The 12,364-nt window shown below is 51.8% G+C and overlaps 4 protein-coding genes across 4 annotated transcripts; 1 reads left to right on the forward strand and 3 right to left on the reverse strand.

The window, feature by feature from the left end:
• Positions 1 to 316: 316 nt before the first annotated feature.
• On the forward strand, positions 317 to 1,291 carry GIQ15_06590 (uncharacterized protein; the record flags this gene model as incomplete). The annotated part of the gene is made up of 1 exon (XM_033554007.1): positions 317 to 1,291. The coding sequence occupies one exon, from the start codon at positions 317 to 319 to the stop codon at positions 1,289 to 1,291; it is 975 nt and encodes a 324-aa protein (XP_033403522.1).
• Positions 1,292 to 1,546: 255 nt separating this feature from the next.
• On the reverse strand, positions 1,547 to 2,224 carry GIQ15_06591 (uncharacterized protein; the record flags this gene model as incomplete). The annotated part of the gene is made up of 1 exon (XM_033554008.1): positions 1,547 to 2,224. One exon carries the CDS (start codon positions 2,222 to 2,224, stop codon positions 1,547 to 1,549), a length of 678 nt encoding a protein of 225 aa, XP_033403523.1.
• An 814-nt stretch (positions 2,225 to 3,038) lies between these two features.
• GIQ15_06592 (MATH and UCH domain-containing protein) lies at positions 3,039 to 7,644 on the reverse strand (the record flags this gene model as incomplete). The annotated part of the gene is made up of 4 exons (XM_033554009.1): positions 3,039 to 3,615; positions 3,676 to 4,693; positions 4,749 to 6,887; positions 6,951 to 7,644. The coding sequence occupies 4 exons, from the start codon at positions 7,642 to 7,644 to the stop codon at positions 3,039 to 3,041; spliced, it is 4,428 nt and encodes a 1,475-aa protein (XP_033403524.1).
• Positions 7,645 to 9,565: 1,921 nt separating this feature from the next.
• Positions 9,566 to 10,685, reverse strand: GIQ15_06593 (deoxyhypusine synthase; the record flags this gene model as incomplete). The annotated part of the gene is made up of 2 exons (XM_033554010.1): positions 9,566 to 10,417; positions 10,473 to 10,685. 2 exons carry the CDS (start codon positions 10,683 to 10,685, stop codon positions 9,566 to 9,568), a joined length of 1,065 nt encoding a protein of 354 aa, XP_033403525.1.
• Between the last annotated feature and the right edge of the window lie 1,679 nt (positions 10,686 to 12,364).

Consider the following 12,364-nt stretch of genomic DNA (forward strand, 5'->3'; position numbering starts at 1 on the left):
CCAGTTCAACGCTGCGCTTCAAGGGCGGTTCCTGGAAGTTAGATGGCGCAGCCTCAAACACCCGGAATTTCGAGATGAACAGACAAGCCAATGACAGCGAGGTCATGTCCGTTTTGGGAAGCATGCGGCGGTTCATGAACGCATGGCTGACCATGGGTTTGGCGATGGCCATATACAACCCATGACGAGAATTTCGAGAGGACGGGATATTTAAACAGGACGAAGGACCGGTTGAGAGCCGTCTTTCGAGATATCATCTCATCAGATATCACTGACAGATTTATCTATACAACATTGTTAATTGCATGAACTGAGCATGAAGACACCACTTCCAAGGCTGCCCGTTTCCCTATCAACCACCACGGCCACTATACCCCCAACGCTGGCGGCGTTCACAGATAAAACCGTCTCTCTCCGTGATGGCCGTCTGCTAGGATACACTGAATACGGCAACCCGACCGGCTACCCGCTCCTATACTTCCACGGATGGCCGTCGTCACGACTAGAGGGCTTTGCGACGGACACGATCGCTAAGCGCCATGGACTACGCATCATCGCTCCCGACCGTCCCGGATTCGGCATATCTACCTTCCAGCCCCAGCGCCGCATAACAGACTGGCCCAACGACATTCAAGATCTAACTCGCCATCTCAAAATATCCCGTTTCGCTATCCTGGGCGGCTCCGGTGGTGGGCCGTATGCAGTCGCCTGTGCCCATTCCCTACCACACGAGTCTCTTTCCGCCGTCGGTGTCCTTGCCGGCGCAGGGCCATGGGTAGCTGGCACCCAAGACGTACCCTTGGCATCGAGAATGATGGGCGTGGCAGCGAATAACTTCCCTTGGGTACTGACAGGCATATCAAACATGCTAGTCGGTTCTCTCCGATGGGTTTCGACAACAGGCTATGTGACGAGGTGGTTGGATAACTGGATCGAGAGCATGAGGAAGGAAGATGACAAGACGCCTACGCAAGGGAGCAGAGAGAACATATTAAAGATGGCCTTTGAAGGGTTTGCGCAGGGTGCAGGTGGATTCGTGCATGAGGCGCAATTGCTGTCGAAGGATTGGGGGTTTCGGTTTGAAGATGTCAAGTACGACAAGATTCGGATATGGCATGGGACGAAGGATGCGAATTCTCCGATACGGCTGACGCGATATATGGCGGAGAAGCTGCCGCATTGTGAACTGCACGAGTGGGACGATACGCATTATACCATCGGCGAGCGTCTGGAAGAAGTTATAGAGGAGCTCATGTCCAAAGAATGTGAGAACAGCGGCAAGGCGTCATAGCATCATTCTCTGTTTATCGTTTTATACATCCCTCCTCCATATGCATAGCGACATCTCTACTTAATCGAGCCATTATCCTTAGATTCATTACTGTGAAATGATTCATTTCAATAACTTCTGCTACTTACACATAGCGTGCAGATGTGCGGCGCATGTCCATCTTAATAAACATAGATAAGTGTCCCCTAGAGCTTATGCGTAGTATCCCTTGCGCCCAAGGATAGCTTAGCACCTCGTAGAATGGGAGAGACAACGTTATGAAGTGCTCTCCAAACCGCGTGGCCTCTTTTGTGGGCGTCCTGCCGTACCATCGTTAAGAGATAGGATACCCATCGGCTCTTCGTTCGCTGCCATAACGAGACAGAGGTCGGTGGCATCTAAAAAGTCGAAACGACGCTCTCTCATCAATCGTTGTTGTAGAAAGGAATATTTATCAGGTAGCATGGTTATCAGAGTTACCACAGCTCCTTCACCGCTGGGACATTCATCTGCTCCAGCCATTTCATTCCAATAGCCTCGCATTCGATGTGTGAATGTCGCGAGGGTATCATCACTTCTCCAGCCTTCTTTATGGAATTTATCGACTACTTGAGTCTCATATTTTCTTGATAGAATATCGCAGCTATCGCGAAGTATCTTCCACATTTCACGTACTGCCCCTGCTCCATGAAGCCGTTGTCTATCAGCCGAGTTAATCCGCGCTTGACAGGTTGCGTCCATGTAGTCCATCATCGAAGATGCAATGTCGCAAAGAGCCCTGTACTCTCTTGGGTTTTCAGATTCGTCCACAACGGAGTCGGACGATGGGTCGACATATTGCCAGAGTTGGTAGATTTCAAGCTTGCTCTTCCAGAATTGACTCCATCGGTTCCAGTTATAGACGCGAAGGACGGGGATGTTGGGATTGAACGAGGAGCCGATGGATGAGGCCATGCTTCGAAGCTCGACTCTCGAGAAACTGCAAATATTACGTAGTATGGAGTATTTTAGAGAGTTTTCGGGGATTAAATAGTTAAATAATAGTTAAATACCATGGGAAAGAGGGGCCTGCATTGTTTACTTGGCCCTACAGACCTGGACAAGCCAGCTGCAACTAGGGCAATATATCCCAACATCTTAAATTATCAGCAGGAGAATTATTCGCTATATTAGCCTTAATACAAGAGGAGAATTTATTCTCGACGGGCTATGATGAACATTCAAGGGAAAAACATATAATATATCGTCTGGAAATATAGACATCTATAGACCCGAACACTCACTGTGAAAGGAAGGAAAGGAAGGAATTCAACTAATATTCGTGATCGTCAGGTGCTAGTAAACAATTTACGCCGTGAAAATCGCAAGCAGTATGGATAGTTTCGTTTGAACACACCGAAGAAGGTAAGAGGTGAAGAGATAAATAGAGAGAGAGAGAGAGGGAAAAAATAGGAAAGGGAACAAACATATTCGTCAGAAAGGAAGCAGGAGGACCTAGACTCGGGGAAAGGGGAATCTCGTTGATAGATAAAGGAGAGGAAACGACGCGCCGAGCGTTCAAATCGTGATTAAAAAGACAAACGGGCTAGAATAAACTTGGATCAAAGACGGAGCGCCATAGAAATGAGGAGGGACGAGTGGAAAGAGAGAAAAAAAGTATGATCTAGGAGGATATTTAGATAGTAGGAGAATAAAAGGGGTAAGAGGGGGGGTTAAGTATATCTCCGTCATGTATGTTGTATGGATGTATGATGTATGATATATCATTTTAACATCTGAAAATCTTCACGACACTGATTACCTTCTCGCGACAGACGGGACAGATCTCAACTTGTCTCGCGCATGCTCCGCAGGCACATACGTGTCCGCAGGTATAGAACAGCGAATCCTGTTCTTCGGTATAACAGATTTGGCAAAGGTTCATCTCCTCATCAGCTACTTCCCAGTAGCTGACTCCCTTGCCGTGGCGTTTACCACTACGGTAGCCGCCAACGTATTTGTTGCCGGTCTTGTGCTCGACCCACGTCCCTTGGCCGTGTGGTTGGTCCTCAGACCAGTCGCCGGTATACGTGTCGCCGGAGCTGTATTCGATAGCGCCTGTGCCCTGGCGTCGACCTTGGACGAATTCGCCTGAATATGTATCGCCGGCTTCGGAGACATGAAGTCCTTTACCGTGGTAGTAGCCCTTGGAGAGCTCGCCGGAGTAATATTCACCGTTTAGAATGGCTTCTATGGTCTTGTGGCCGGTGAAAGATTTGGTTGGGTGTTGTCGATCAACTGCCCAGAGATATTCAAGTAGGCGATCAGGGGACAGGAAGCATCCCAACTCGACGAGCTCATTTTGTCTGTTAGGTAGTTTGTTAGTATCTAGATTTCTTCAAAAGCGCTAATACTGGCCTACTTACCGGCGCTTGGGAATGGTCTTTCCATAAACAATACATCCCACGTCGTTCATCAGATCCTTGAATCTATGGGTTGATGAGACGGTATGGACGGAAGCCACGGCTTTACGACGAGACCAGAAATTATACCCCTGGTCCTCCGGAAGATCTAGTATCTTACGGACCTGCTCGCGAACAACGCAAGACGACTTTGCAAAGAAGGCTCCAACCGTTTCGATCGTCTGGTTGTCGGCGTTGAACTCCTGTACAAAGTAATACACTTGATCACAAGGTAGGATGAGGTCCGATTCCACAACCTTCTGGTTGCGGATCATGTCCGTTTCTACTTCTTGTTCCTGATCGTGATGGTTCGCTTCAGCTCCACCTTCACCTTCAGGGATGTTATTGTTTGGTTCCACGATTGGGGAGCCTTCCATTTGCGAGTCTCCGGAGCCAGGCTGCTCTTGGGTGTCTCGCTCTGTCTCAGCGCTGTTTCTCGGTGATCCGACTGTTGCTTCATCAGCGTTTACCGTGGTCTCTTCCACAGGAGGTGGTGGTGGCACCGCGTTGACTTCAGGATAGTTCTCGGTTGTGTCCATTTCCTGTGATTGATCCAAGAGCGCAAGGTCTTGGGCTATGATGGACGCGATGATGGCCTCGTTGGCAGCTTCATCATTACCATCTGCATCTGGAAGAGGTGTGGGATCAACGCCGTTAATCTCGGGTCGATCAACAACTTCGACGTCATCTGTCATTTCCTGCTCTGATGCCTCAGAAGCATTGGGAAGGTCCTCTGTATTTTGAACAGGCGCTTCCTGGCTTTGTGCAGTTGTGTTGGTTTCTGCATCGGGAGAAGCGTCGTTCATCTCAACGTCCTCATCTTGACTAGGAGGCTGAGTCTGTTCGTTTGGCTGGGGCTGTTCTTCAATTTGAACCGGAGGTGGTGGAGGCGGAGCTTGAGTGTCGTCTTTCATCTCATTCACGTCATCGGAAACTGGTGGTGGCTCAATGACTTCTGGTATAGAGAAGTACTTCACGTCATCTAAAAACGTAGTTAGTATGCATTGCCACCGTTTCAAGAACTGATCATCACTTACCTTCTTTTAGAACCTCCACCCATACGCGTAGGGCACTCCATCCAAGACTAGACAACTGCGATCCCATAATTACCAGGGGTTCCATGCTGAAATTGAAGAGACGGACTTCATACGGCGCGCCAATAGACCATAGACGGATTCGTTCATTGGCAACTGGCGCCCACTTGGTCGAGATATGCTCGGCCAATTTAGCTCTTAACTCGCCAACCGTAGTCCCCATAGTGACGGTCAGGGTTGTAGTATCCTTTTCGGACGTTAGAGGGTTAATGATCTCATACACCTCTGCTGGGTTCCGTGTACTCTTTGACACTCCATTTAGACCATAAAAGACGACCTGAATGGGTTTCTCTGGTTCCACGGCCGAGGTATCTGGTGAGATAGCTTGCATATAACGATGCCATGCAGGTGATTGGACCCATGGCTCGAGCTTGGGGCTCAAGTACTCGGACTGTAGATCGTTGCGGATATACATAAACGCCACTGCAATCTCGGCATTGACTGGCTCTCCATTGTCGGCCTCGTCTTTATCTAGCCCCTCATAGCCCTCGACGGCCATCTTGGTGGTCAGACACTCGATGCGATATGGGTCTTCACCCTTGAACGCAAGCCAATGCGAATTGCGCCCACCGGGACGAACGAGTGGGTAATACCATCGTGATGTCCGATGACCCTTGTGCGCGATGAAGCTGAACAGCGTATACTTGCCAGTGACGCCGGAGTCGACGTGATCGGAGAGATCGAGTTCGTCATTGCGATGTACGCGGTTGACCAGGAATTTCCATTGGCGAGTTTTCTTGTCGAACTTCTGGCGGGAGAGCTCGATTTGGAGAACGGGAGGGAGAGACCATTTGCCCGATTGAGCCTTTAGGTACTCAGTGACACCAGACTGGATGCTCTCCGTGTTTTCGGAAGTGATGCGGATGCGACTGTTGAAATCGCGAGGAAGGGTGTTCAAGGACTCGTCCGACATCTTCGACTCGTCGCGTGGGCTATCGAACATGGACGCCAGCTTCTCTGCAGCTTCTGTACCAGCAAGTTCGATCTGTAGGCTACGTCTAAGTCGTTCCCAGAACTCGACGACATCCCCTGAACTCTCAAGCAGATATCTCAGCGCCCTCCGCACTCCTTCGGTCCGAACAGACGCCACGTTGTCTGCGGTCATCTCATGCACTATACCCTGCAGCGCCTCACACACTGGTTTTGGGCGCGCGGATACATCGCTGAGATGTCGCATAACATCGATACTCTTCACTAGCTCTCTAAACGGCGAGAGTAGTAACCATGGAATCAAGCCGGCTGCATGTTGGCAATAGTTCACAGACACGTCTCCCATGGGTCTCAGGCCGACGAGTGAATAAGAATCCCAGATCGGCTCAGAGTCGCTAGAATGCCACCACAGAGACTTTGTAGGGTCGTCAAAAAGGCGGATGTAGGCATCGAAACATAGAGTATCGTTGCGGAGGAGGGCCTGGCGCTGACCGTGTTGGCGGAGGTGGATGGTGTTCCATGGCCCTGGCCCGTGGAAGTGTGTCCAGCCCCAGTCGAAGTTGTGGGAGTTGAACTGATGGCAGGAGGACTGGGTCCAGCCTGTGCGTGGCTCCTCGGGGTTGTAGAGGACAACTCCAATCTGCGCGGAGACGCGGAAGTCTTGCTTTGACTTTGGAGTTGTTCCAGACGATTCGGTCTCTGTCCTTTCCTCACTGCTAACCTCGGGAAGCCGCTCCTGGTCCTTTTCTTGGCTCTTTTCGGCGGATTCTTCAGACGGGGACGGCTTGGGTGGAACAACGGTTGCAGGCAGTTTGAACTCCTGGTCAGGGGTCATATCACTCAGGACAGCGTCTGGGGGTCCCTTGAGAACTCTAAACTCCGTCTCAAGCACGACTTTATCCTGTTCTGGCGGCGTGGTAGAGCACTCTAGGTAAACACTGAGCGATCCCACGCTGTTTCCTCGTGGGAAGAACTTCAATGTCCAGTAATAGCCGCCAATGTATGCTGGCGGAGACCGAATGATGGTAGCTCTGTTGGGCTTATCCTTGGTCCCTCGGACTCCAGTTATTTTCCATGTTATGCGGGCTTTCTCGATAGGTTTGTATTCAGGATCATCCTGCTCGTGGTAAAATGATTTCTCAATATAGTCATCTGGTTGATGTCAGTAACGTGAAGATATTACCGTAAGTATAGTATTGGTGAAAGGACACTCACACTCAAGAGCACTGTGATCAGCATCCCCACTCTCAATCTCCTTTAGCTCGTCTCCTTCCGCCACGGAGGTGTCCTCCTTGTACTCAGCCCAGTAAGCAGGCTCGTCATTCTCCTCGTCTTCGTCCTCGTAGTCTTCCCCCGTCCGCTCCGTTGACTCGCTGGAATCCGTCGACCCGTCAGAGGCAGTTGATGGCGATGACCCTTCCGACGGCTCCTCGGTCTGGGATGGCTGTCCGTTTTGCAGCTCGGTGGTGCCGTTTACGGGCATGTTCTCAGCCTGAGGCTGGCCGTCTACAGCCGGCTCACCGCCATTTACCGCGTTGCTCTCACCTGGTGCATCGGTCTCCATCCGTTCTGGCTCCCCGTTGACGATGACTTCAACAACGGGAGTCTCGGTAACTTCGACAACCTGAGTATTAACTGCCTGCTCCGTAGTCTCGACCGATACGGGAGAAGTGACTTCGACAGGTCGATCGGGAGCCGAGGACTCTGTTTCCGTCGTGGTGTCGGATGTGAGGGGAGGCTGAACGAAAGAAGCCGAGGGAGGCATCACACCATTCTGCAGGGGTTGTTCCTGCTCCGGCTGTGGTGGTTCTGTGTGAGACTGGGAGTGAGTCTGAGACTGAGGCGGAGAGGTGTAGGAAGGGAGTTGGTGGTCTAGAGGCGCTGGCTGGGGTTCCACGGCAACCTCCATTGCTCTTGATGAGCTAGGAAACGCACTGGGAAGCTGTGACGTGAATGCCAGATATCTGTACGGAGTAGGCGGAGTGAAGCCAGCAGGCTACGGGCCGGTCTCGGACGGAGAGCTCCTCTGGGCAGATGAACGGAGAGACAGGCAACACATCAACAGACGATATCACAGGTCAAGTCACAGCTAACAGATGAGGTCAGGCACTGTGAGGGCACTGATGTTAGCAGCTGTAGAGAAGGACAGGTGGTGATGACTGACAGCTCGACTGCAAGATATAGATGCCAGCACCGCCAGGACAGCGTCAGAACACCTGTGCAAAGGTAAGTCGTAGTGGTAAGCGTAACCAGAGCAGCGTCTGGAGAGTCGATAAAGGTGAAGATAAAGGTGAAGATAAAGGTGAAGATGGGAGGATGGTGAAGATGAAGACGGGACGAGAGAGATCGAGATAGCAGACAGACGCTGGGCTCTCACCGTTGCAGCTCGCTAGCCCCAAAGAGGGTTTAACCGCCCTGCGCCCACCGCCCAACCAGCGCCAGGCAACCTCTCTCTCTCTCTCTCTCTCTCTACTATACTGTACTTCTCTCTTCTACTATACTGTACTCCTCTACCTACTCTCATCTATTCTACTCCGTACTCTTCTCGTCTTTTCATCTACTCTCCTCTACTCTCGCCTACTCATCTACTCTCCTCATCTACCTCGACCTGGGGAGCCGAGCTGGAGTTGAGGTGGAACCTGATCCACCGCGCCCCCAGCAGCTTCCAGGATACGAAGTTTACGCTCGCCAGACCATGACGGCAGCGGAGGCCTGGCCTGCCTGCTGCCTGGACGGCCGAGGACGGGTGTTTCATCGCCTCACACTCACAATATAGGCAATACGATAGACAAGAAGACGAGACAAGACGAGACAAAACGATAGAAGACACTCCGTCATGCGCGCTTAGCCATCAAGGATACAAGATAGAGAATTCGGCTGATGTCGACGTCGTTAGAGGAAACTCAAATAGATGGATCTACGGGTAGCGTGAAGGCTGGTCTGGACTACGAGTCTCTCGATATACGGTCATCAATCGTCTCGATATATGAGTATCATCACGACACAACTTCGACCAACAATGTCTGCTTGATACTGGTAGTCAATATCGACAAGGAGTGTTCCTACTGTCAGTCGGCTGGAGACCTCGGTATCTTCTAACTGGTTAACTCGTGACTAGGACGGGCTGATGTTAAGCGATAATCGCCTTGAAGACTATATGGAGGCGTACGGAGTAGTGAGCTGCCTGGATGTATGCATATACGTAACCACATATCCAAGGCAGCTGCGAAAGGTGACACCATGGACTCAGAATATGCTACTGCCTGGACAATATTATACTTCGATACGGATGTGACTATGCTCAATGGTAGTTCTACGCTACAACCAGATATGCCGAGTAGCCAGAGTGACTCGTTACAAGGTCTATACTACAGCAGTGTATGACTACAGGCCAGAGATGATTCGCCAACTTGCATAGACAGGGGTGACCGCCACCATGAGTCAAAGTGTTCGCCTGGCTTCAGCCTCACATCTGCTCTCGACAGGGTGGTTGCCTGGACGAAAACGCCTGCATACACTGCAGCCTCATTGCCCCACAGTCGAATCATGGCATGTAGACGCAAGATCGTCAAGAGAGAGAAAAGTATTTTATCAATGTGATGATGATATGTACGACGGTTCTGCATGTGCTGGCATGGTGCTATTGGTGTACGGTTGTCTATCTAGTCCGGACGGACCCAGCCTGATGCATGTAGACCTGCTACTTAGGTATGCGCACTCGTCCCGGGATGGGATATGTACTTCCACGGCGGAACATGCATGGTTCCACATGAGGCTCATGCGGCGGTATTCGACGGATGGATAGTATAGTATAGTCTGGATGAAGCAGTTCAGTCGTGCTCCTTTCTTGCAAAAGTAGCGGCGACAATCAGTGGGAATACCACCGTCGCTTCAGCGTACACCTTCACACTATCTGCATTAGCTTTTATTTTGCCCCAACTAACAGCCTCGTCGGGCCTAGCTCCTGCATCGCTGCCGTCAAACTCCTGGCCGGTGTTGATGTATACCGCGCTCTCGGCGCCGTTGCGCATGAGACATGCATTGGCGATGTGGTGCTTGACCACGCCGCCACCGAGGATAATCATGCCCGCTCTCTTGGCACGGACACTCAGCGTGTTAATGGCCCGTACATCCTCGACGATGTCAACGCGAAGCTGGTCAGGGAAGGACCGGAATGTGTGGAAGTACATCATGTCGCCGAGACTGCCGTCGGTGAGGGCGGGGCAGAAGACCGGTATCGAGTTCTTCCAGGCCCAGTAGTATATGGAAGATGGGTTGTTGATTTCCTTGCCTAGACGGGCGATGATCTTGCTGGGCGTCCAGTGGAGTGGTGTATCCGTCGACTTGGACGCTTCTTGTTCGGCCAGCAGGGTATCGAGGATGGGAACTACCCAGTCTTCAAAGGCGCAGTAGTTGCTGTTGGGGACGACGAGGTTGCCTATGCGGTTGAGGCCTTTGGAGCGTAGGCCGGCTCCGGGAGAGGAGAAGCTGCCGAGATAGGTGGGGGCGAGGCATTTGATAAAGTCTTCCTCGATGCCGCCGGCCGTGGTGACGATGGCAGAGACGTGCTTGTGCTGAACGAGGTAACGGATTGTTTCGCGAAGGCCGGAGGAGACCAGGTTGGAGGTGTAGCCGAGGAAGATCGTAGTCTTGTCGCCTGTTTCCGGGTCACGCCAGGCTCTCTATAATGGCCGTTAGAGTGATACCATAGAAAGATGTGACAAATCAGGTAATTACCATGTCATTGATAACCCGGGCTGCTTCGGCCACGGAACTAGCCTGGAAACCCATGGTTGCCATATTCTCGACCAGTTCTGCGGCCGTGATGTCTCGATCGGCATACTGATCAAAATCAAGACCTTTGACCTGTTTGGCACCTTCGGGAATGGCCTCTGAAGGGACCAGGACGGCCGCTTTGGCGCCCTCTGGCGCGAGTTCTTCGGAGGTCATGCTAATCGTAAAGTTGCTATTTCATGTCCATTCATGATCCCCCACTCTCGACGTCCTGGACAGAGTGTCACCAACGTTATCCACTTGTGCTGCGTCGATCCTGTGGCCCGTCGACTGTCCTCCCGATGGCTCGTACAATGTGCCTTGTCTTTCCATCCCACCAAGGAAAAGAAAGTGGAAGTTTGTTCGCTTAGCTAATCTTCAATATTATGTCATCTTAAAGATTACATCATCTCGCTTAGATCATCTTTAAGATTGCATATCACGTGTCAATGTCTGGACCATGGTGAAGGTTGAGAATACGAAGGCCGTGATCGAGCGTAGGTTGAGGATAAGCTGCAGGCGGACGGTGTGGGCAGCGAATGGGGCGTGTGGCGGCGAGGAGAGTCCTGTGGCCGCCAGGCTATGGGTTTCAAGGGCTTGGTGGTGCGACGCCAGAGTGCAGCGCACGAAGCTGTCCTGCTCGAGAACATGCGAACATCCCTGCGTTCCTTGAAATGGGCGGCCAATCAGGGCGTCAGGGGGGCGACTCCTGAGCAGCGCTAGCCCGGGTCCACAGTGACGGGATGTGTGAATGCCAACAGGTCCTGCCAGTCGTTGCGGCGCTAGGAGGGCCACAGCAGGTAGCGAGCACTCCACAGGCCGACGCGACGACAGAGGATGGACGGAGGATAGGCAGACGAGGGTAGACGGATATAGAGGATGTAGAGGATGGTAGACGGTTGGTCGAGGTGGTAGAGGATGGTATACGGTTGGTCGAGGGGGTCTGTCGCGATTCGCTCGTTGCTGTCTGTTGTTATATTTGTTATTCGTGGTCGATGCGACCTGGAGATCTGGAGGGATCGTCCACGTGACCCAACGCCATGCCCGCGCGCGAGATGGACGTTCTAAAACACCGCAAGCCCGCTAATTATGCTTCCATCCTCGAATTTTCCATCTTCGGTCTCTGCAAAACTCCTCGACAGGTCAACGAACTTACACTGACTCTTCGACGCTGGCTCACCTGGGCTGGCTGCTACCGCTGCTCGACTCGCCCGTCCATGGAACCGGACTTCTGACTGCCCTGGAGAATCTGTTATCCCAGATTCCGCTCGGGATTCGCCTCAACTTGTCCTTCACAGCCTCAAACGGGAATTAAGACTGGCCTTGCGCAACTCCAACGCGCCCTCTTCTCCTCGCTTGACGTGCTGAACAACCCGGTTTACCTTCGTTTTCTTTTTCTGTTTTGTTTATCTTTCTATTCACTCCTTCAAATCCATTTTTACCACTTCCCTTCTTATTGGTCTGGCCCTTTCCACCGCCAGTATCGCAATCGCTGCTAGAGTACGGGGTAGATATCGCTGTCACTTCCGTTTCACAGTCATCGACAGCAGCTGTGTGTGTGAATCCGCCTTGTCCGCACGGAAATTGGACTCCCGGAATCCCTGTAATGAAAGGACGCCTACCTGACTTCAAGATCCAACACCGCGCATCTTGCTCATCTGGCTTAGTTGACATCTCTATGACCGTCCAGGTGACCCTGAGCCTGTCTGCCTGCACCTATTCACGCCTCGTCTAAGGCCCTGCGGACGCTGCAAACTATCTGGTGAAGGCCCTTTTATCTTTTCGCCCGTCGCATTGCGCGTTGCGCTTTCGTTGCCTGCGTCGAATCGGGAAGTCACGTGGTTAAACGTTATTCT

The sequence above is a fragment of the Arthroderma uncinatum genome (assembly GCF_011692745.1).
Source record: "Arthroderma uncinatum strain CBS 119779 chromosome Unknown scaffold5, whole genome shotgun sequence".
Lineage (NCBI taxonomy): Eukaryota > Fungi > Ascomycota > Eurotiomycetes > Onygenales > Arthrodermataceae > Arthroderma > Arthroderma uncinatum.